At 51.0% G+C, this 24,074-nt stretch overlaps 1 protein-coding gene across 3 annotated transcripts; it reads left to right on the top strand.

The window, feature by feature from the left end:
• Nucleotides 1–1,089: 1,089 nt before the first annotated feature.
• On the top strand, nt 1,090–7,038 carry OSR2 (odd-skipped related transciption factor 2). Of its 3 annotated transcripts, none has more exons than XM_052788552.1 (4): nt 1,090–1,377; nt 4,295–5,021; nt 5,668–5,767; nt 6,473–7,038. In XM_052788552.1, the coding sequence occupies exons 2-4, from the start codon at nt 4,366–4,368 to the stop codon at nt 6,653–6,655; spliced, it is 939 nt and encodes a 312-aa protein (XP_052644512.1). In that variant the 5' UTR covers nt 1,090–1,377; nt 4,295–4,365; the 3' UTR covers nt 6,656–7,038. The 3 variants fall into 3 exon arrangements, with proteins under 3 accessions (XP_052644512.1, XP_052644514.1, XP_052644513.1); XM_052788554.1 differs by having other exon boundaries at nt 6,555–7,038; XM_052788553.1 differs by having other exon boundaries at nt 1,090–1,373.
• The last annotated feature ends 17,036 nt before the right edge of the window (nt 7,039–24,074 follow it).

Here is a 24,074-nt window from a genome sequence, read left to right on the forward strand (position 1 = left end):
TCTGCCGACTCCTACTCCCCCTCTTCGATTAATTTTTTTCTACTGTATACTAAAAGGAGAAAAAAAAACCGATGCAGCCATCACTTGTGTCGTCCTCTCTTCCGCGGGCTCGAATTAACCGGCATAGAGTCTACCTTGCAAGTTTTTCAAAGCCGTTTTTAAGTGCCCTTTCTTCTAACCTCTTTTTATACTTCTCAAAGCCTACCTCTAATCTCCAGTCCAGATTATACAATAAATTCACCATACGTGTGATTTAAGTAACGCACAGAACAAGATTACGTTACAGACAAAATTTCAACCCAAATTCGCTGCACGCAACCAACCGTATTGCAGCTAACGACGAATGTGAATGCAGTGCTTTAATCGAGAAATTTGAAGAGGGTCACAGAGGCCCCATTTAGCAGTAAATTCCCCGGTAATAAATCGAAACTGCCCTCTAATCTATTTGTCCGTTCCAGGTAGGGATTGTGTGCTTAGTCCCCGCGCACGGGGACACCCCCGCAGAGGTTCTCCTTCTGAATCTGCCTTTAGGCGCCTACATATCACTTAGAGGGCAGAGCCGAATCGCTGAGGTGTCGGTCCATAGGGCGACCCGACCCGACGGCCACGGAGCCGTTTGGACGTGAGCGTTACCTGCACCTACGGGTACCCCTCGGAGACGTGGGCGCCCAGAAACCCTCCACGCTCCGTGTTTGGGGGAGTTATTTTAGGTATTTCAGCAAAGTCGCGCCGCGTGTGTCGCCCAGGCTGGGGCACGGCGGGCTGGGCGGTGCGGCGCAGGGAGCGCGCAAATCCCCGCGGCCGCGGCCGGCAGCGGGGCGGGAGGCGGCGGGCCGCTCTCGGAGAGAAAAGTCACCTTAGGTGACGCGGGGGAGAAGGGGGGGGGGCGGCGGGGGGCGTCCTGCCCCTTTAAAACCCAGTTGCTACCCAAACACAAGTAAACAGTGGGGCCGGCGCGGCGGGGCGGGCCGGGGCCGGGGGCGGTCCCGTCCCGTCGGGGCGGAGCGGCGCGGCCCCGAACGCGGGGCTGTGCGCGCCGCGGGGTGGGCCGGCGGCGGCGGCGGGCGGGCGGGGACAGCGCTCCACGCCACTCACCGCTGAAATGTGATGGACCGGGCAGGGGGCGGCTCAGACTCGCGCCGAGCCTCGCCGGGGTCGAAGGCGGGAGGCCGCGGGCGGGTGGCGGCGGTGGTCTGTGCCGGGGCCCCGGGACGGCCGCAGCCAGAGCTCCCAGCCGCCGCCCAGCCCTCCGCAACATGCCGGCCGCCGCCGGGCCCCGGCCCCGCTGAGCGCCCCCGCTGTGGATCTAATGTCTCCGTGAAGGTGCCGCGGCCGCCACCTCGGCTTCGCCCCGGGAGGAGCAGCCGGCTGCGGTAGGTGAGTGGCTCCCCCGGCCCGCCCGGCCCGCGGCCGTCGGCGGGAGCGGGGCGGCGGGGCCGCGGCCGGGCCCCGGGAGGGGAGCGTCCCCCCGCCGGGGAGCGCGGGGCCGCCGGGTTTACTTTCAGTTTGCAGCTCCGCGGCGGCCGGGGTGCGGGTTCCCCCCCGCACGCCGCGGGCGCGTCGGTGCGGGGCCGGGCAGCGGCGGCCTCCCGGAGCGGGCGGGCGGTGTCCTTCACGCGAAATTCCCCGCGGGGAGGAGCCGGTCCGTGCGTGGACTACGGGGCTGACCCGCGGGTCGCGCTGGAGGAGTCCTCGCTCCGTGGAAATACCTGGCTGCGCGGGCAGCGGCGGCCGCGGGTGAGGCCGGCGTGGGGGGAGCGGAGGCGCCCCGGGGCCCGCCCGCTCCCCAGGAGCGACGGCAGCGCCCTCGGGGCACGGCCCCGGCCCCGGCCCCGCCGCAGGAGGAAGGGGAGGGTCGGCGGCAGGCAGGCAGGCAGGCAGGTAGAGAGGGGCGTACTGCCGAGGCACTGGGCTTAATTTAATTAAGCGCTCTGAATGGAAAGGGAAAAGGAAGTGCCAAGGTTTAAGTAACATCCGTTTTTGGTTGACTTTCCTCCCCGCACCTCGTTATAAAGTAGCCTTAAAATCACGCACGAAGGCACTTTCTGGTCTTTTTTTGACAGGTTTTAATCGAGTTTCCTCCGAGTACAAATAGCAGTAGATGTACCCTGGTTCAGGCAACAGTGTAGCGTTAAAAGTTTCTGCGTTGAAATACGGGTTTCGTGTTCGGAACGGATTTTCGGACTTGGTCCTCTGAGGCGAAAGCGAGCGCCGTGCAATGACATCCCCACACGTAGCCACCAAACGCGGCTGTAAAAGCCGAAGCTCTGCCCTGCAGAAACACGGTACCTACCTCGGTCAGAGCTCATAGCCGGTGGCTCCGAGCCCCAGCCGCAGCCAGCCGGGATGGAGGCAGGAGCCGCCGAAGCAGCCAGCGAAAAGCGATTTTATTGCCCCTGTGTCGGTTCCTGGCGGAAAGCGAATAGGAACTCACACTACGACATCTTTAAAAATAAGTCTCTATATATAAACACCACCCCCTCCAAAAAAAAAAGGGGGGGGGAAGGTCGCCATATGTAATAGGTCGTATCGATAGCACTGTCCCCGGTCTCGATACAATCACAAAAGAGAAAAACCGGGCAGCACAGCGGAGGAAATCCGGGAGAGCCACGATTCAAAGAAAACGAAAACAGGGGTGGGTAGCGCTGCGGTTCACACCCAACCTCGGTGCCGCATTTTTTCCCCGGAGGGCCAGTTCAGTGCGGTGCCACAAACGGGGAGGAAAGGTATTTTAAGAAAAATCTCGAAAAGTCGCTTTCCACCCGGAGGCTGCCCGGTGCCGGCGGAGCGGCCCGAACCGTGCGGCAGCGGTGAGGGCTACGGGGCGGCGGTGGCCCGCGGGGGCCGGGACGTCGCTCCCGGGGCTCGGGCTCTGCGCTCGGAGAGTTTCCTTTATTTCTGTTGTTGTTTTAAGGGTTTCGTTTTAGGATTTTTTTGGGGGGGGGGAACGGTGTCTTGTTTATTTTGGAAACTCTGTGTTACCAGTCCCTCCACCCAAATCTCGGGAGGTGCTGGGGCACCCTCGGCCCTACCTCTTATTTACAGGCCCGGAGAGACCCCGGCGCTTGCTTTCGCCGCTTTTCTGGGTCGTGGCAGCTGCCTGGCTGCTGGGAGAGAACCCTCGCCGAAAACAAAAAAAAGGAGAGGGCAGGAGCTTGCCCCCCGCGCCGATAGCCCCCTGCCCCGCGGGAGGGGAGCGTCTCCCCGGGGACGCCGAGGGGTCCCCCCGGGCGGCGGGAGAAGCGGGCCCGGCGGTTTCGGTTGAATAGGCTGAGTGAAACCCTCTGACAGTCACACACCGCTCATTAGCTCACGGCCCCGCCGCTCCGGCGGAGCTCCCGGCCGGGGGACGGCGGAGGGGGGTGCGGGGGGCTCGGCCGGCCGGCTCTGTCCCGCCGGGGCTGCGCTCGCCCCTCCCGGCCCCGCGGGACGGAGGGAGCCGGCTGCGGGGCAGCCCTCGGCGGGCCGGGGAGGCCTCCGGGCCGGCCGCTTCGCTCGCCGCCGGTGGGATGGCTGCGGCGCGGGGGGCTGGGTAGGAGGTGTGCGTGCGGGGCAGGAGCTCCTTTTCTCTCCCTCGGTTATCTTGATAAATGAGTTGTTGTTGAAGGAAGAAAAATAAGCACCCGAGCTGGCATAAACGCGGGGTTTATTCCCCCCCCTCCGCGCCGCCCCCCGGGCCTGCCTCGGCTCTCCGTGAGCACCCTGCTCCTTCCCGGGGAGGCCCCAGCCAGGAGGGGTCGGGGTCGGGGTTGGGGCCTCCGCGCCCGCGGGAGGCCGGGCGGAGGGTGGGAGCGACGCCGGGGGCCGGGTCGGCGCGGGGGGCAGGGGGGGGCGGCCCCGGGGCTCCCCGCCGTGGCCACGGCCCGGGCTGGGCGCTGCGGGGGTCGGTGGCGGGGAGCGGAGCGGCCCCGGCCTCGGCTCCGTTCCGGGTGTATTTTTCCACGATTCGTTTAATTTGAATCTGCGGCGCCTGCGGTTGGCTCGGCGCGGGGGTTTCTCCTTTTTATTTTAATTCGAGGTGGGTGTTTCTGGGAGTGATAGTTCGTAAAAATTGTTTTTGACGCTGTAGTTTCTCCGGTCGAAGCGATCGCGCCGGTGGGTCGGTGGCGGTCGCCGACCCCGGCGGAGGACGGGAGCCGGGGCTGCGGCAGGGCGCTGGGGCCGCGACGAGGCAGTACACCGGAGCCGTGCCTGGCCCTCCCTGGCTCCGCCGCTGCGCTCGCCTCGGCTAAGGACAACCACGCTGCTCCCAGTAAAAGTCTCTTTCCCCTCCTTTCTCCCTCTTTCTTCCTAGGAGTTTGTCCCCGTCTCGAAAGCCCAGCAGAGGCACCAGCTGCACCGCCGGCCTGCACCCGCCCCGGGAAGATGGGAAGCAAGGCTCTGCCAGCCCCCATCCCGCTTCACCCGTCCCTGCAACTCACCAACTACTCCTTCCTCCAGGCCGTGAACACCTTCCCCGCAGCTGTCGACCAGTTGCAAGGTCTGTACGGACTCAGCGCTGTGCAAACCATGCACATGAACCACTGGACATTGGGCTACCCCAATGTGCACGAAATCACCCGCTCCACCATCACGGAGATGGCGGCCGCCCAGGGCTTGGTGGACTCCCGCTTCCCCTTCCCCGCGCTCCCCTTCGCCACGCACCTCTTCCACCCCAAGCAAGGGGCCATCGCCCACGTCCTCCCAGCCTTGCACAAGGACAGGCCCCGCTTTGACTTTGCCAACCTGGCCGTGGCCGCCACGCAGGAGGACCCCCCCAAGGTGGGGGAGCTCGCCAAGCTGAGCCCCGGACTGGCCTCACCCCTGTCGGGCATCAGCAAGCTGTCCCCGGACAGGAAGCCCTCCCGTGGCCGCCTGCCCTCCAAGACGAAAAAGGAGTTCATCTGCAAGTTCTGCGGCAGGCACTTCACCAAGTCCTACAACCTCCTCATCCACGAGCGGACCCACACGGACGAGCGGCCCTACACCTGCGACATCTGCCACAAGGCTTTCCGGAGGCAGGACCACCTGCGGGACCACCGGTGAGGGACCATCGCGACCGGGGCCGGGCCGTGGGGGGGAGCCGCTCGGGGGGGTGGTAGTGGGGGGGGGTAAGGCTGAGCCGCTCCGGGAGCTCTGCGCTGAGCCGGGAAGGCAGCAGGAAAAGGCCCTGCTCCGACTCCGCGGCCGCGGAGGGGCCGGGACAGCCAAAACCTGCGCTCTGCGTGGGACGGACACCCGCGTTGGGGGGTCTGGGGTGAAGCCCCCGGGGCTGTTGTGCTTCTGAAGCGCGGCCCTGGGGGTTGCGGGGAGGGGGACGGGGCGCAGGTGGGCGCTCCCCGGCTCGGCCCCCTCCGCCTCCGCACCCCGCGGCCGGTGCCGAGCGGCTCCCGCGGCCGTCGGGCGGTGGATCCGTGCTGCTTTCGGGGGAGAGCGGGCTGGGGTCCGGCCGGCGGAGCAGATGCTCTCCCGAGCAGGCAATCGCGCCTCGGTACGAATTACTGCAAATGTTTTGAACCGATAGAGGAGTTTAACCACAAACAGAATTATACGGGGGCGGGAAGGGGGGGGGGGCGAAGGAGCGGGTGGGTGTCGTTTGCGGGGAGCTGGGTTTGGGGGAGCGGCGCCCGGGGACGGGTGGGCCCCGCGCCCCCGGCAGCGCTGCTCACCCCTCGGGTTGCCTTCCAGGTACATCCATTCCAAAGAGAAACCCTTCAAGTGCCAGGAGTGCGGGAAGGGCTTCTGCCAGTCCAGGACCCTGGCGGTCCACAAAACGCTACACATGCAGGTGAGCCCGGCGCTCCCCGGCCTCCTCCGCGCGTGTGCCCCCGGTGCGGACCCGGCCCGCCGCGGCCCGGCCCGGCTCGGCCCCCCCGCGGGGCAGGGGCGGCGGCTGCCGGGGGGGACGGGGCTCCGGTGCGGTGGGGAGCGAGGGGGCTCCGGCACTTGACGGCTCCGTGCTTCCCCGGGGGAGGGAAGCGGCTGGCGGTTACCTCCGCGGCCGCGGGAGACGGGCTTAAAGCCGGCGGGGACGCGGTTGGCGGCGCGGAGCGAGCCCCGGGGGTTGGTTTTGCCCACGCCGCTGCTTCGAGGCGGTTTTCGTTGAGGGCTCCAGACCTGCCCCGGCGGCGGCAGGCGCAGGGCGGCGGGGAGCCCGGCGGCGCGGAGCGGCGCGGAGCGGAGCGCTCTGCCCGCCCGCCGGGACCGCGGCGGCCGCGGGGCGGGCAGCGAGAGCCCCGGAGCGGGAGGACGGCGCGGCGGCCCCTTTCCCTGCGCCCCAGGAGCGCGAAATGGCACGAATCGAGAACTCTAAAATACCCCTTTTGGGGCAGGACAGGACGAGTAGGCGGTCTGCCGTCCGCCCGGGGCTGCTCTCACTCGGGTCCAACCCCGATATTTCAAGTTGTGCGTTGCGATAAGAAAAAGTGCAGTAATACGTTAAACCAGGTAGTTTGTGAAGGATTAATCCTTTGCTTGCTTCAAATCTGAACAGGAATCTCCACACAAATGCCCCACATGTGGAAGAACCTTTAATCAAAGAAGTAATCTGAAAACTCACCTTCTTACCCATACAGACATCAAGCCCTACAACTGTGAGCAGTGCGGCAAAGTGTTCAGGCGAAACTGTGATCTACGGCGGCACAGTCTAACTCACACCCCGCGGCAGGACTTCTAGAGCAGCCAGGGACCCGCGCCCGCTCCGGCAGCTCCAACGTGCCCATTTTACTCAAGGACTGTGTCGCAGGAACTCACAGACACGCACGCACACGCGCACACACGGAGACACACACGCAGACTCGGGGCCAAGCTTTCCTACCACACGTCTGCGAAACTCGTTTAGAGAGTGCGGACTGCAGGATCGGGCCCCTCTCCAACCCACAGCCAGGCGTAAAGCTCATCTTGTAGATACTCGTGGCTCATTTTAGAGCTCTGTACAGAATGTAGTTTTCTTCGTTTGTTTGTTTTGTATCGTCGTGTCAGATGCACATCGATAACAAATCGGGGAGGCAAAGTATCTCTTAAAAGTGTATTTCAAAATAAATCCCTTTTTTTTCCAAATACCTCCTGCCTTGTTGTATTATTCTCTAACATTTGGGCTTTTTTTTCCTGCTGTGTCAATGCAATGGTAAAGCATATTGAATAAATTTCCTAGCCGGGTAATTGTACTGTCACAACAATTTTGGTGATCGCTTTTGTTTGCCCTCTTTCACTGTCGCTGTTGTGTTATCTATTGTTAAGTAAAATGAAAGTGCCGTATTTGAGAGTTTATAGCTCTATTACTTAATAGTATGAATGTCTAAATATTAACTTCTGTACTTTTTTTATTTTCCCGAACGAATTTTTTTTTATATATAAAGAAGAGAAAGAAAGAAATACTTGCAAATAAACAGATCTTAGGAAATAACGCATAGAGCCGTTCTTACGCCAAAGCGGCTTATTAGTAACTTATTTGCAATCAGCCCATGTATTGTAAAAGTCATCCCTCTCGCGGAGATTGCAGTAGACAGCCTCCTGCCAGTAGACTTTGGACACGGGCAATTCACCCGCGCAGACAGGGACTTTATCCTGCAGAAGACGATTCTTTCCCGTCAGCTCTGGAAGCAAACAGCGAGGCGCAAATACCGCCCCTGCCCCGGGGCTCATCCGTGGGACCCCTGCCGGCCCCTCGCAGAGCAGCGGTGCTGGCAGCGGGGACCCCCCCCCATGTCCCCCCCCCCCCATCCGCACTGCCGAGCACAGGTCATGCCCGAGGGGGTGGATGGAGGGGCCCCCAGGAGAGGGGCAGTTCCCCCCTCCCGGGAGACCCTCGCCCCACCGTGAGGGCCTCCCCTTCTCCCTCCTTCCCTCACCACCTCTGTAAGCCCCCAGCCGCCCCCCTGTCAGGGTGACTCTTGGTGGCCCAGCATTCCCACCCCATGGGCGGCATGCTCAGTGCCTGCACCCAGCATGTAGGTAGCAGGACGGTGGCATCGATCCCTGGGGCTGCCCTCCCTTGTCACCCTTGTGAGCCCCCCACCAGTGCCTCTGGTCCCCTGCGGGCAAGGCCTGGTGCCAGTGCTGAGGCATTTTCTCTGATGTGTTGCAGGGTGGCTTGGATGTACATCCCCTCCTCTGCCACCTCACGGCTCTTGTCACTCCCGGTGCCCTCCCTGCAGTGTCTTGGGGTAGTTTGGGGCCCCAAAAGTTGTTCTTTCCCAGGTTGGGGATGCCCATCCTGCCCTACTCCTCTCCCAAACTAAGGACCAGGTTAGAACATTAGGGAGAAATCTTCCCCTCGCCTTGCTCAGGGAGCCCTGTCTGCGGGTGGGGGGGGGAGCAATCCCTTTGCACCCAGCTCAGTGGGAAGGGCTCCACTCCTGGGCCCCACCTAACAGGGGCCAGGGCTCCGGGATGATCGATCCATGGGGGGGTCACAGGTCCCAGCAGGCCCATGGGGAGCACATGCTGAGAGAGCTTGGGCGGCTGCAGCGTCCCCATCCCTGACCCTCTGTCCTGCAGCAGGGAACCATACTGCCTGAACCCTGTTAATAAGTAGCAAGTCAAAACCAGCAGCGCCTGGGCTGCATTCAGGGCATCAGTGCAGAAAGGGCTGCATTACTGCCTGTGGCTGCTCGTTATCTGTTTGTTGCCTACGCAGAGGGCTACCAAGCCCACCCTGGTGCCAGGGGCAGGGACCCCCTGAGCCAGCCCTGCTCTGCCCCAGGCCGAGTCAGCCAGGTAAGTTTCCACTGGTGTGGCAGACATGGCAGTCTCAAACTCAGCCAAAATTTCTTAGGCAGTCAAGGCCTATCTCTCCATCTGCTCCTGTCCAGCAAGATGGGGAGGGAAAAAAATGTTTCTGCGGCCAGAAATATTGGTCTGCTGGCTGAAGAACAGCCTCCCTAGTCAAAGTTTATTTAAGGGCCATCTGCTCTCTTCCTCTTCCCCCCCCCCCGCAACTTGCCCCCCTTCCCTCGCAGCACCCCATGCTGCACCCCTTGCACTGTGTTCCTCCCCCCCCTGCTGGCAGCCCCTGTCCTCCCTCTCCAAACTGCTCTTCTCTCCACACTGCTCCTCTCCAAACCTCTCTCCATGGGCATCTCTCGCTCCCTCTCCGTGGGCATCTTCCCAGTATCTGATTTCTTCCTGTCTGACTGATTTTTCTATTCCCAGTGCATTCCTGTTCTCCCAGTAGGTTATTTCCTCTAAGTTTCTCTATCCTTATTGTTCTCCGAGTTTCTGTCCCCAGGCCCTTTTGCGTCCCCGAGTATGCACAGCAAGGCTGGGATAACTCCGTTCGAGTAAACACCGCTGTCAGGATACATATGAGCTTAGTCCGCTCCTCCTAGGCCAAGTCCTATGTGCAGTTTGTTTGGAAAAAACTTAATCAGATGAACGATATCAAAGGACTAAATTAAAATGATTGCATATAGCTAAGGTTTTATTTAATTGTTTGGGGTTGCTTGTCTAATAATCTTCCCCCTGAGCAGACACAGACAGTGAATTTATCTTCTGAGGATATCAAAAGTTCAGCAGCCAGAACAAAGCCCAAATTGCTGAAGAAGGGTAGTGACAAGTATCTCTGACAGTTGATCCCTGGACTGGTTTTTAAATTTAAACCAGTAGCTATCATCTTAAAATGTCAGAGGGTGATTTAATATTTCTTTTTACTATCAATACACTTGCCTATGGCACTGACACGCTCCATTCACTTTTTAAAAGATCGTCTCTCCCTGGGAAATTTCAGAGACAGCTATAAAGAACATGTTAAAATACACATACAGTTCATTGGTTTTAGACCTGTTGGGAACAGAAACAAGTTCTGTAAAGCTGTCTTTTGGGCAGGGCTAGGGTTTTTATAGCTGTAAAGTGCCATCCTGACTTTCACAACACAAACACTAAATACACAACTATACACATGACTGCTGTTTGTGTCTGTGTGAAGTATCTTCCTTCCCTCTGGAGCTCAGTCCCAGAACACAGCATGCAGCTCCACACTTCCGCAGTTTCCTGGAGCTTCCCAAACCACCTCTCTCTCCCATTGCCCCTTCTTTTTTGGCACTGTTCTTTTTCTCCTGCGCTGGCACCATTCATTCTGCACCTTTTGCTGTGTTAGAGGCAGCAGCTGCAGTGGGGTAGCAGGGAGAAGGACTAGCTATGCTACATACTGGGAAGAAAAACCAACAGGTAATAAGATATGTGGCCATAATCTCCATTTTGGGGGGGGGCAAATCAGAGGAAAAAATTATAGTCCTTTAAGTTGCATCTGAAAACCGAGCTCTTTGTACATTAGTTGCTGAAATGGATGCTGTCTGCAGTTGATGGCGGAGCGGCTCAGCCCAGCTATGTGTGCATAACACTTTTCTATGAGGTCATCTATTACATAGCAACAGCATGCCATGCTATTCCAGACCAGCACAGACTATTCCCGGTGCCAGCACAGCTTTGCTGGCAAAGCCCAACTTTGTACCGGTACCACCTCAGGAACAAGCACAGCCCGGATCTAAACAGGAGGCAACCTAGCAGCGACCCAGGAATGCGGCACGGCCGTGTCTGGCTGGGGCTAATGGCTGGTGCTGAGGGTCCCACTATTTGAGCCATTTGAGCAAAACATGTGAAAAATCATTATTTATTGAACTTCTCTACCCCCCACTCCCCCTACCCCCTACTTTCCTTTTTCCTCTTCCTTTCTTCTCACTGCTCTACTTGTGGATGTCAGCTTCAGGAGCTGCTTCTCTCACTCTGGCCTCATCCTGTACTGCACCCTGCCTCCTGCCTAGTCTTCCCTCCATCTCCTTCCCTACTTTTTTCCTCCTGTTTCTTTTTCACTTTCCCATGTCTCACCATGTGTTTCAACCTCTCTTTTCCTAAGCAAATTCCCTCACTCAGACTTGGTTCCCTCTATTTTGAACCAGCTTCCACTTATTGCCTTGAGCTGTCCTGCAGCCACCAACCCATACGAGCTCCCCTCTCTTCACTAACCCAGACCTTGTTTTCCCTGTCTGGTACTTCTCACGTGATGCTGCTCCTTCCTTGCCCTCTCCACTAATTGATGCCACATCCACACGGCACTTAGGAGGCGTCAGCGCAGGTGCCCTAGATGTGCTCAGAGCATTTTAAGCATGCTGGCTCGGGCACGGAGCCAGCAGTGTGGACCCAGGAGGACCAGGATCTGCGGTGCAGGTGGCTGGCGGCAGCCCTGACTGCTCAGGGTAGGAGCACTGTTGGCAGCAGTGCTGCAGCCCCCAAACTCCATGGCCCTCATGGAGGTCAAGAGGAGCCAACGGTTTGAGGTGAAGGAAAAAAGCAATGTACTGGCCCCAAAATTTCAAGACTGAGTTTGCAGTTAGTCAGCTAAGCTACCTTGGTGGCTCAGAGCCTCTAATCACTCCGTGCTTCTAATGTTGTAACTGCAGATAGTCCTTTATGTGTGGAAGAGTGACTTTGTTTACCAAGCTACATTACCAAGGATTTAGGCATATGTTGCTTTTATATTAATATTGTACTCTGTTTCCAGCATATCTTTCCCTCCTCACAGCATGTCTTTTCCTCCCTAATTACCAAAGCTTTCATTAGTTCTTTTTCCTACTTATAATGGTGTAATTATGGCAAAAATAGTGTAGCTACTAGCCAAAATGTTATTTTTGTTTAAGTTACTAAAGAGAGGAATACTTAGATTTTAAAATGTTTATTTACATTCAAAATAAAGACATCACATCTGTATGAACCATACATTTTAATCTCTATTTCAAAAATCCAGATGCAGATGTTTGTGAAACTTTTTCTAGAAGCTTCTAGTCTATCAAACAAGAGATGCAAAAATATTTATGCTGAGAGCACTAAACATCTTTTCTAAATCTGCAGAATTAAGGCAATGCAAAATGTAAGCTGCTCCCCCTCCTCTGAGCCTCCCTCACAAGCCTGAGCACCCTTTCCCAGGCGTGACTTTCAAATACTGCACAGGAATTTATGCTAAGCAGAGTGGGACCCCAAAAGCATTTACTCCCCAGCGCAGCAGCCTCACACCTTCATCCCCATGCGGCTGAGCCAGAGCTATGCATGGCTGCCTTCCCCGGAAAGGCTTCTTCCTCCATCAGCACTGGGGCAAAACTTTGCAGTGCCAATTGACTTTAAAAACACATATTTAAAAATTTACTGATATGGAGAACACTGAGCTCAGCCTGAAGTGAGTGGTCTATGCAGCAGGGCCCTGCCAGCACGGCTGTACCCAGGGGAGTGCAAACAGGTCACATCCCCAGCTGACATGCAGGCAGGGGTACAGGCAGGCACACGGGCAGCACGGTCTCGGTGGGGACCCTGCGTGCTGGGCTGGGAGATGCGGTGGTACCAGGGGACGGACAGACGTCTCCTCTCAGACTTGGCTGCGCTGGTTGAAGGTGGCATCTCTGCCAGCTGCAGGCTACTGCTAGCACCAACAGTGGGGCCTGGCAGCCGTCATGGGGCTGGTTTGGATTTTGAGAGCAGGGGGAGCGCTCTCGCAAGCCGTCCTGCTGGTGACTCTATTGAGGCCGTAGCAGATGGGGGTCGAGGAGGGTGCTGGGCAGTCCCTGTGCTGCTCGGGAGCAACTGAGGGAATCTCCGGGCCATCACGGTCCATCTGCCATCACCCTCCCCGTGGTAGGAGAAGGGGAGTAGCAGGACTTTTGCTTCCCTGAAATTCTCGTAGGATCCAGAGAGTGGCTCCATCGCCTCACAGGGCTGAGGGCCGCAGCTGGGAGAAGATTACAAACGCCGACTCTTTCAGCTTTCCCTCTGTGCAGAAATCTCCCAGGCTTCTGGCTTTGCGATGAGCAAACTTCACCTTCCCTGTGCAGATGGGCAGGAAACCTGCCGGCGCGGGCGGTGCCGGTGGTGCCTTGCGGTAGGCAGCGCTGCGAAACTCCCACTCCTCTGGCAGAGCCTTGACCTGTGGCTCCCTTGCTGCATGCTTGTGAGGGCTCTCCTACGCGCTAGGGCATTTTGGAGACCCATATGTTCGTCTGGGGAAAGGAGACCAAGTGATTGATTTTTCAAGCGTAAGAGGAAGTAAAACCTTTTTTTCTGTTTTTTCCCCTCGGAGATTATTTACGAGACATTGTCTCTGATATTGCCAGCTGACATCCTTTGGCGTCGCCACCACTCAGTGCACCGAAGATGCCTCAAGGTGTGTCAGTCGTGCTTCACGTCAGCGTGCCTTGATGTATCTCTTTGGCTGCGATTGAAAGGTACAGTTTCTAAATCTCCCGGTGACCCATTTTGCATGGATCACTGGTGTGCTAGAATGTAGCTGCTCCTTCCCATCGTGTTAATGCAAGTTTGCCTGCATTCAAAGCAGCCTGTGCTCCACGTGCCATGCTGAGCACACAGGGAGAGCTTGCTCTTGAGCCTCTGCGTGAAATGGGCACGGCTGCTACAGGCTTGGTATCTTCTGCACCAGCTACGTGCTTTAAGTGCTTTCATTGCTATATCACGGGCCTTTTATTTAAACCTTGTAAATTCTTTGGCTTGATAAACATAGGCAGACAGCTGGATTATGTTAATCTGGGGCTCGCAGTCAGCAAGCACAGTGAATGCTCCCACGTCGTGGAGGCACCTTCTCCTTCCCGAGTCCCATGGGCCCCCCTAGGCTAAGCTGGGCAGCAATGCTCAGCGCTCAGTGCGTCAGCAGGAAAAGGACCAAAGTGCCTGCGAGGGCGCAGCTCAGCACCCCCTATGGTCACAGGCTGCCTGCTGGAGTGCCCTTGAAGCTGGTCCTGGGGGCGGCCCTAATTAATACTTCCAGCACAACCCTGTGGCTCCCCATGCTGTGCCGGCTGCGCGCTGCCCCGTCTGCCTGAAGGCTGGGCTGGTGAGGAGGGTGGCGGGAAGACAAACCCTCAGGGGCCCATCTAGAAGGCCCCGAGGCCCAGCTGTGATGGCAGATGGGATTCATGGGCAGCTCCAGCCCCAGGCATGCTCAGGCTGCCTGTGAGGGCAATGCAAATGTGGTGCACCTGCCTGCAGGGCGCCCTGGCCTTCAGAGCCCTTTCAAGGCCGCCTGGCTGGGGTACAATGTAAACCTGGCCCTGATTTAGTCCAGGAGCTGGTTCTGCTGGGATGAGTCATTTAACCACACAAGCACCCCATGACTCTACCTCTCATTTCCCTGTTGTGGCCTCCTTTTCCCACTCCACAGTGGAAATGATGGCCTGATCCTGTCCTGGAGATGCATGGGCATGGACTGCAACTGGGAAATGCTAGGAAGACAAGGAAGCCTTTAAGGGGATTTCAGTTACATAGATGACAGAACAAATCTGGGTGAACGGGTCAGAACCTCCCCATCTTCTTTTGTCATGCGCCCATTATCCTCTAATTTTATTTCACGGAAAAGTGGATCTTGAAATTAATGCTGCATTGAGGCATGCGGCAGCTCATACCATCACATGTCATGTTCTTGCCAAGCTACAGCCATATCTTTGTCATGATTCATATTTTCAAACTCCCATTAAAAAAATTTAAAACTACCTAACAGTTTTTCAGTAGTTCAGCTGTGGGCAGCTCACATGTTTCTAAGTCTCGTTTGCCTAGTTAAAACAAACTCTAGACACACAAAGTTGCTAATGAAAAATTAGCCTGCAATGCAGTTGCATGGTCCTGTCTTTTCCTGGAGGCACAACAGAGTCAGTTCCCTAAAATCATCTAATAAGTCCAAATGAGCTGGGATTATGGCGCAAGAGAGAGGGCTGCAGGTGAGGACCTTGCTGCCTTGGCCCAGTCTAGCCCTACAGAGGCAGCGTTCTTTTGTTTGCTTCAACGGGGTTATCCAACTGGGAAGTGAGAATACGGGCAGATGAACAAGTTACTGCAGGGAAAACAGGGGGTGTGAAAGTTCAGCATCTCAGCTACTGCCAAGAAACTGCTCTTATGTGTTCTTTAACCCCCTCATAAACACAAATTCACTTCCCCTTTCCCACAAGGGATGAGATACCTGGCTTTTGCTACAAGGTACCGCCGGGTAAGAGAGTGTATGTGGACACTTGCCACCAAAGAGCAGCCAAACTGTAGGTTGACGTTACCTTGTCCTGCAGTTAGTTGGTTGTCTCCCTAAACTCTCTGGGGCACAACAGGTTAATTTCCCTAAAAGCCCCATGGCGAAGTCCTGATTCAGGTGAGGGAATGGTATGGGAGCTTCCTTGCTCGACATGGCCTTTGCCCCACAGCCACTTGCAGGCAGCAACCTGGTTTGACTGAAATTCTTCAGGCTTCAGCAACAGGAAATTGCAGATGAGAGAACGCGCTGTAAAGTGCACTTACACAGTTTCAGTCGCAAGCTGTGAAAAGTAGCAGCTCCCCGAGCTCTCAACTTTAACACTGCTATTAATACTGGTTTTTCTAATAGCATTGAGATCAATGGAGGATCAGGGCCTCGTTGTAGTAGACACCCTCCCAGTGACACTCAAGAAACCCCCGTCCTACTGTCACACACTTTCCTGTATAAGCATCCTAGCAAACCACCAAGAACATTACAGTGTCCCAGCCACAATAAAGAGGGTTAGGAAGGTGGCCTTATTTTAAAACCTAGTTTTGAAGGGTTTCCTCTGCCAGGCAGCAGCAGGGGTGCGCTGAAATGCTCTTCATGGCAATGATAGATGCTGTTCAGGGGCCATGAGAAGAGAAATGGCATTTTTGGCCAGTGCATTATTCCTTCTCCTTGGGGAGCCCCAGGGACTGTTCTCATACAGGTGTGGGTTGGAGCACTGGCAGGAGAAGATCCCTGCCCCAAAATTGGGTGGGCTTTGTAAATGGCCCCCGAGGACTTAACATCACTCTGGTTTCCACACTGCAATTGCCGGTAATTTAGACAGTCTGTGGCAGTACCAAGGCTGGTCAAGATGGTTGAGTGAACTCCTAGGACTCCCCGCTGCACTGGAGCGTGAAAATATGTTTCCCCCAAAGCAGCCAGGAGAGGGGTGGGTGCATGGCTGGCAGGAGCAAGGCTGGCTGGCTTCTGCCCCATGGTGAGGCAGGGACCCTTCCCGCTCCGTGGGGGCAACAGGCCCTGTCCTGGGAGCGGACTGGTTTCAATATGGGGCTCTCCATCTTGATCCAGTTTGGATGGGTCAAGACATGTTGAGACATGCCCTTTCAATATGCTGCATTTTATTAAAAACAAAGTAGCTGTGGGCCAGATTGTAAAACTAGGTGGGCCTCATTTGTCTGTCCCTACTGTAAGCCAATGAAACCTTCAACATATCCAAACTCTCACCTTTTTACCCATTTGAATGAAAAAGCATCACTAATAAAAGAAAATGACTCACCTAATGCTAAACCCGAGCTCTGCAGATCAGCTTTGATCAAATTCACTGACATTTGGATAACTGCATTATTATAACTAAAACATCTTTTAAAGTTTTTTTTTCCAGACGCTCATTCTTTAAACTTTGCTTTGATCACTGTGCATATCCTTTTCAGCAGAAATTTGTCCACATAGGGTGAATTTTTTTCATTTGTTTTTCATATGGATTCTCTTTCCTTTGTTCGTATTTTAAATCAGTGAAGCTACCTTTAGAGCTAACCCTTATAATAAAAATGCAGCTACTGTGTGGCTTTTAACAACTCATTTAACCCATCTGTGTCTCAGTATTCTTGTTAGCAACCCAAGGAAACTAACACTTATTTATGCAATGAGGCTGATCATAAGGCTTAATTAGATTTTTTTTGTAGGATAAAGTAAACATTTCAGAAAGACAGAGCAGGGAAGCGGTAGTCTCTGTTATGGTGGTCTAACACCACCAATTTGTAATATGTTACGACAGTAGTGTTACAGAATGCTGCGTAAAAGAATATTTCTTTCAGAAAGTACTTTTGAATTGGTCCAAGTGCTCCAGTTTCCAAATAAGAGTCACGATCCGAGACGATTAAAATAAATGGAAGAGGAATGTGTCAGGACAATTACAAATTAAAAGACTGAAATCACTGGAGCTGGAAGGGCAAAAATTCGCCTGTGTATAAATACGTGTCTGTGTATGAAGCTCAGCTTTAAACGCTGAGGAGGGTAAAGTTTGAATTTTCTTTTCCTATGGAAAAAAATTCACACATCTATGATGCAATAAAATTTAGTTTAACATTAGAAAAATGCATTTATAACCAATTTTTCCCTTTCAAGCAAGCAGGAAGACTATTTGTTTTAATTTGCTAATTATCGTTTATTGTAATTTGACCATCCAGCTGGGGAAGGTAGACGCCGATCGTTCATTCCCAAAGTGGGCGGCTGTCAGGCTCTAGATTCAAGATAGTACTTATTAGTGTTTTTTTACAGCATGGGCAGAGTTCTTGTTATAGCTTGTAACAGCAGTGGATTAACCGCAAATAATCTTCAAAACTTTGAAGTCTAAAGCTGTAGCACCTTTTACTGTATTCTAGAAAAAAGTAAATGAGTTCAAATAACCTTTGCTGGCGAGATTCTTCCCATCTCGTACCGAAGTGCAGTCTTTAAGACTCATATGACTGCTTGCACAGCCATTTTGCAAACACGTATGCACGTCATCTGACAGAATGAGCCCTTAAACTCTGTACAGCTTCTGTCACGAATAAAACTATTTACGAGTGCACACATCTGCAAAGATCAGGCCCTGCGAACATTAGCTCCATATCAGCCTTCTTAGGGATGCCTTGTTTTCCCAAAACACTTTAGGCTGAGGATCCCTATTAATATAAATCTGCTTTTAACAGGAGATAGTAATTTTTTAATGCAGACATTCTCTAATATTTTCGTGATGTGGCTCATACCTTAATAGATAGCAGTTGTGATGCAGATCTAGCCGTGCAGCCCACAGTTGCATAACATATTTGCGGTAATGAGAACCCTTGCCGACATGGAAAATTAATATTAAGAAAATTAATGTAAGGAAAATCTTTAATGGCTTTTTGTCTGTGTCTAATGCAATTTAGCAGTCAGCAGAAGGAAGGAATTTAGTACCAGGTGAGTAGCCAGCTCTTCAGAAATCGTGTTTCATTGACCACATTTTAAGACCTGCTGTTTTGACTTAGCGCATCAGGAGGAATATCTGCTTCGTAAACAACAGCATGAAACATCTTACTCAGGATCCCGCCTGGCAATCTCAGCTGTCAGAACCTTGCCCACAAGAAAAAGTCCCTCGGTACAAATGCTTTTCATGTTGGTGCCCTTTCTGCCTGGGGAAGTGTTTTGAAAGCCCAAACTTCAGTAGGGCAAGAGAGCAGATTACTACTCAAATCCACCTACCAGTGACAGCGTGAAAAGAAATGTTATCTTTTCATTAGCAGCATCTGTCAAGTCCTCTGGCAAAACAGAAGTAGCAGTTATCCCAATAAGAAAGGCTGCTCTGCTTATTTATTGCATTTTCAAGAAGTGTAGTGGCATAGCAACAGAGCAGCATGCAGACACTGTTTGGCACAACAGGGGAAGAAATCCTGGATGGGGACCAACGTTCTTTGCCTGCCACCCCAGCCTCTGGCGCCTGCTGCTCCCCCAGCACACAATTGCCACCCCATCAGAGAACGTCGATGGTGGTATCAGCTTATGTTCAAGGTGATCTATAAAAGGCAGGGTGGTTTAGATATTAGGGTCTTTTTGCCTATTGCCTGGTTTTCTCTTGAATTGTATATGAAGGAAGTCTGGCATATTTTTCCCTTTTTTGCTGCTAGGAAGGTAGGTACTAACCCCTTTTATTTTCTGGGGATTGTGGATGTTAGAGATGATGGAAGCACAAGATATCTGACATGACATGACAGAAATCAAGAGGACAAAGAATTCTTGGAAGAAAAGCCATTTTTTCAATTTTGACAGCTTGAAATTGTTTTGTTTTGTTTAGCTCCTACCTAAATTCCTTGAAAACAATACTTAGCAAGAGGGGGGGATTTCTTGGTAAACATTGTGTATTGTCTGCTGTTTTTCAAGGACTGGGAAGACTCCTAACAGCCTTCTGAGTCCTCCCTGAGAGACACCAATTGCGAGAGGATGGGTTGTATTTGAGTGATAAGAAACTTGTGTGTGTGTGTGTGTGCAAATAAGAAGGGCAGCAAATCCAACTCCCTTATCTGCCTTCCTTCTTGCACGCCAGATCACCTTTAGCATGAGGCTCAGTCCTGCAGCTGCTGCTTTCAAGCAGGTCTCATCGACACCAGCCGTGGTTGCTGACCTGCTCTGGGTACAGAATCAGGCCCTGTCTTTCCAAATCCCTTCCCTTCACCCTTTCATTCCCACAGCCCAAAGGAAGTGGAAAATGAAAGTCAATTGTTTTCTGCACTTGTTCAAAATAAAACTGAGATGCCAGAAGTCTTCTGAAAGTGAAAGATAATTATTTTCTAAAACACGGACATCATCTTTTTTTTGAGAAACCTCTGCCGCTCATCCTTTTGTTACTGAGAGTGCATGTAGGCACAGAGGACAAGGCTTGTTTTATCACGGAACTGGCTATCTTCCTGGAAATCCCAATGGACGCATTGAGAAATGTTGTTAAGATGAAGGATCTTTCAGGATTTGGATAGCTAGTTTTACCCAGATCAGAAATAATTTATTGTCCATAACTAACTCAGAGAATCTTTAAACCAGATTGACTAGCAATATTTTAATATACATCATAATCTCAAATATTGGCAGTAGCTTAATCACATTGTTCAGAAACAATATATTTATAACATACACTTGTAAAACATAAATATTGGTGTCCATTGGTGTGCATGCCCATCTCATCTATTTACATCCCCAAATATTTAAGATAACTTCATTTTCCAGCACGTGGATGATTAATTCATAATTATTTCATGTATGAAAAGAAACAGGGTAGTGCAAAATACTGTAATTTTTTTTTTCCTTGGAAGACTGATATAATTAAAATCAACTTTTGTGAGTTGTCTATTTTTTTTATATAGAGTAAATAACACATTCATATTTGGACACATATACATTACCCCCCCAATATATATTACGTTTTGTGACTAAAACAGTTGTATTTGTCATCAGTAAGAGCAAAACATGGACTCGATCCAATCACTTTGCAGTTTTCTGTCACATAAATGCAGTAAAGAAATATTAAAATCATATATAATTATACTCACCATACTACGGTAGAAAGTTTTCCGTCTAGATTTTGAATTCTATACTCATCTCCACTAGAAACCAGTATTTTATCTTGCTTTACCATGTTCCTTTCCCATCAGAAAATTACTGCTTATATTCTCATAAAACATTTGGCAGACCCATAAAGATAAAAATGTGCACAAAGAATAGATGACAAAAGCTTATACCAAACAATACATATCAAAGAGAAGATACTCCACTTCCTTTTTGCTACCTCCACCCATATATTCTAACATTAATCAAATCATTACTACATCATTGCTAGTAGCCACAAATGGCTCATATTAATTCATTTCTTTTCATTCAAAATGATTTTTTATTAAATCCTTAAGCATCATTATATCAAAATAAAACGTTAATAAACATTTTTAAAAGTTGATAAAGTAGAACATTCGAACTTTAGTCCTTGTTAGGTGAACCCCAAATCAAAAACATGTCAAAAGAGAGGAAAATCTAAAATTTCAATTAATCTTATCCAGAAGTTCAAGCAACGAGAATATCGAAGAGACTAATATTCCCTGAAAATGTTTAAAATCCACATGTGAATATAAAATAACTTCTTGCTTGACTTCATTGACCCAGAATTGTCAGCGGAATAAAAAGTTCAATAATTCCTAAAGGTAGCAAAGTGTGATTTGCTCTGATTTCAGCTTAAATTATCTATTTGTCTATATCTGCCTTTTCTCTGTTTCAGAAAGCAGAGAGGATTTGTTCGTTCATGGTCTTTAAAAACACTGTCTTATTTTCATTAAGCTAAGCCCACTGCTGATGTAATTCTTGCATTACAAAGGTCTTAATTTAAACCATGACATAAATGCTTTTCATCAGTTGATTTTTTGTTCTTTGTGCCAAATTTCTTGCATTTTTAAAATAAAGAATATGGTGTATAATAACTGCTGCGGGACAGGCTGCTTTATTCTTCAATATGAAAGACAAATGGGGTGTGACATGCATACGTTTCAACATGCAGCACTTACTTCTTCAGGACCTTTACTTTTTCCACTGTTTTCTCAGTAGACTATTTCACTTCCTTTGAATCGGGCCTAACGATAACACTGGATTTGAAGCACGGTTCTCGGCGTCGAGCACACTGACGGGACCAAGAGGTGAAAAGTGCTTCTAATCTCTCTCTCTCCTCTCTCTCTCCGCCCCCCCCTCCAGCTCCCTGCCTCCCTCTCCTTCCTTCCCCCTTCCACTCAAGGATTTGGGGTCTGCAAATGATAATTTACAGAACGTTTTGGAAGAAGGGTGGGGATGCATTCCTAACACCCCAAATCCTGGTTCGCATTACACTTTAGGGATTTCAAAGCACACCAAGATTTAATCATAATCAGAAAGTAGAGAAATTGTTTCTGCAATGTTCTGCAGTGTTGAGTCCTTTTTTTTTTTTTTTTTTCCTTTGGTATCACTGTAATTAATATAGCAAAATTGTATCGTCACCGTGTCATACTATCATTGCAATGATCGATGAGCTATGTTAATGCATTTGGGAAAACTGCATAACTTGTTTAGTTTGGGTATTATTTCAAGTTTAGGAGCTTGGTTAATTTTCAGATGGAGTCAAAAGACATCAGCTGTTTCTCTACTTAAATGTGAAAGTACAGAAGAAATTTTTCTTGATTAACATTGCTAGAAACAAATCAAGATTACAATGGGAAAGATGTAAATACCTTATTTAAGCAGAAATTTCAATGTGATCTATGCTAATACCAAACAGCAGTGTTAGTTCATTGATCTCCATGAGACAATATTGTCAGATACAGAACAGATTTAGAAAATCTCAAATGAATTTGTAGAAAGAATAAAATCTTTTCATGAACTCTGCATGTACTGCAGTTTAGAAGATGTTGACCTGATACTTCTATACTTGCCTTGGCTTTATACTTTGTCCTTAAACAAATGCTCCTAAAAATTGCCAAAGACAGGGTACAGTGATAGACTGACCTTTAGTCTGTCAAGTTTCTTGTATTATGCAAGACATTAAAGGAAAAGGAAAAGGTATTTTTTTAATTCAGATTAACTATCTGTAATTGATTTAACTTGATGTAAAGTAATTTAAATAGATTAATTTTATTTCCTGAATATTGGGCATCTCAATAAAATTGAAGCTGCGGAAATAAATATTTTTACTATTAAATACTTAGGACTACAATATGTTGCCTATTTCTAAATTGCAAACTATATCCATAAGGTTGGATATTATTTGGCTTGTTATTTTATCTTTTCTCCTTTATTCACATTATTGTCTGTGCAAAATTCTTTTGTATGGACCTGAGCAGAAGAGGAGAGCAGAGCTATTCTTTAAGGGTGTGTTCATCTTTACATTTTTTAAACCTATTTTGATAGATTTATATCAAGGCTGAAGTAATTCACTCTGGGACAAAACTTGGCATCAAAACTTTTAAATACAAGCACATTTTTCTTCTGAATTTTTTTTTAAAGAAAATTTAAAAATCAGTCGGCATGTTCTTAAAAGCAAAGGTTTAAGTCCTGATCCATTTGAAGTCAGTGGGAGTTTTGCCATTGACTTCAGTGGAGCCAGGACTTCCTTTAAATTTTGGAAAACAATTACATCTAGTATTTTCAGGTGAAAAATTTGTGCTTGTATAAATTAAGATTGTCTCTTTTTGGGGGGGGTACATATTGTATAATCCATAGCATGAACTCCTCTCTGGATATCCTTCTGTTAAGTGACTATCTTTTTTTCATTAAGATAAGTAACAGTTCAACATATGTGGTTACTTAAGAAATTCCTCAGGATCTTTAGTGCAGTCTTTTGGGATAAGATGTGAAATCAGCTGTTGTCATTCATGACAAAGATACCACATATTTTTTCCAAAGAGTTCAGCGTGCCAACAGGAGTGGATAAGCATGAGTGATTGTATTTTGCCCATGCGCTCTGTCTGAGGTTTGGATCTGAGGTAGGACTTTTGCCTTTTCTGCCCTCAGCTGCTATCAGGTATCACTTTGCATTTAGTAACTTACAGCTCTAGCCCCACCAGGAGAGACTTGAACTTAATTAACTTGCTTTGCTTCGCAGAAAGATGAAGTTATCACTGGTGAAATCCTGCTCGCCTGAATCAAAGGACAAAAGCCAACTGCCAGAGAAGCTGTTAAGGACTGCTTGTATGAGGTACCTGCAGGATGAGACCTGAGATCCAGCCTCTCTCTCTCCCAGGTAAAGCTTTTCAAAAGAGATTTATCGTACCGCAAACCTGTCCTCCCCCTTCACCCGGCAGCACAGCTCCGGTTGTGTTCAAATATTAGTGATACTAAAGCTATCTGAGGTAGATGATACAATTTCTGTACAAGAGACAAGTAGTTCAACCAGGCCTACCCCAAACTCCCTGACTCAGACCCTCAGACCCCTGGCGCACACTTCCCTGGGAGTTTTGCCCCACGTGTGGAGCCTTTGGGCCGAGCCAGGCTAGTGTAGAAAGGGCAGCCCCTTTCCCATGCCGACAGGGTGGGACGGTGTCTGGCTCTGCCAGTTAGTACCAGTATTCCTGCAAGTGTTTCAGGACGTTAGAAACTGGACCAGCTGTATTGTCATAGTCTGGTCCAAGAGGTGAGCCAGCATTTAAGGCCTTTTTGGGTGTTTCCTTTGGATGCGAGATCAATGATAATTCTCTGGTGCAATCCTGTTTATTTACAAAGTATAAACAGAGCCTGCTTTCCCAAACCTGAGGAGGGACCAGCAGCAGCACACAACGTCTTAGCCCAGAATCCCTGGCCGGCCCTTCCAGAGAGTTTTCTGCTGAAAGGGAGCTCTGCTCTTTGCTTTCTTCCCTGGCTCTGCACTCAGCCCTCGCTCAGCTTTGCCCCGGCTACTGTCTCTCCTAACACACAGGTTTTGTGGACTTTTCTCTCTGTGGCCTGTACACCTTGTGTTGTCTGTGCTGAAGGAGGCAGGGCTCCCACACGCCGCAGGTGCATGGGCCATGCAACGCAGGGAGACCAGACCTCCCACGTGTCTCCCTCCTCCACAAAAATGCTTTGAACCTGAACAAACTGG

The sequence above is a fragment of the Harpia harpyja genome, chromosome 5 (assembly GCF_026419915.1).
Source record: "Harpia harpyja isolate bHarHar1 chromosome 5, bHarHar1 primary haplotype, whole genome shotgun sequence".
NCBI lineage: Eukaryota > Metazoa > Chordata > Aves > Accipitriformes > Accipitridae > Harpia > Harpia harpyja.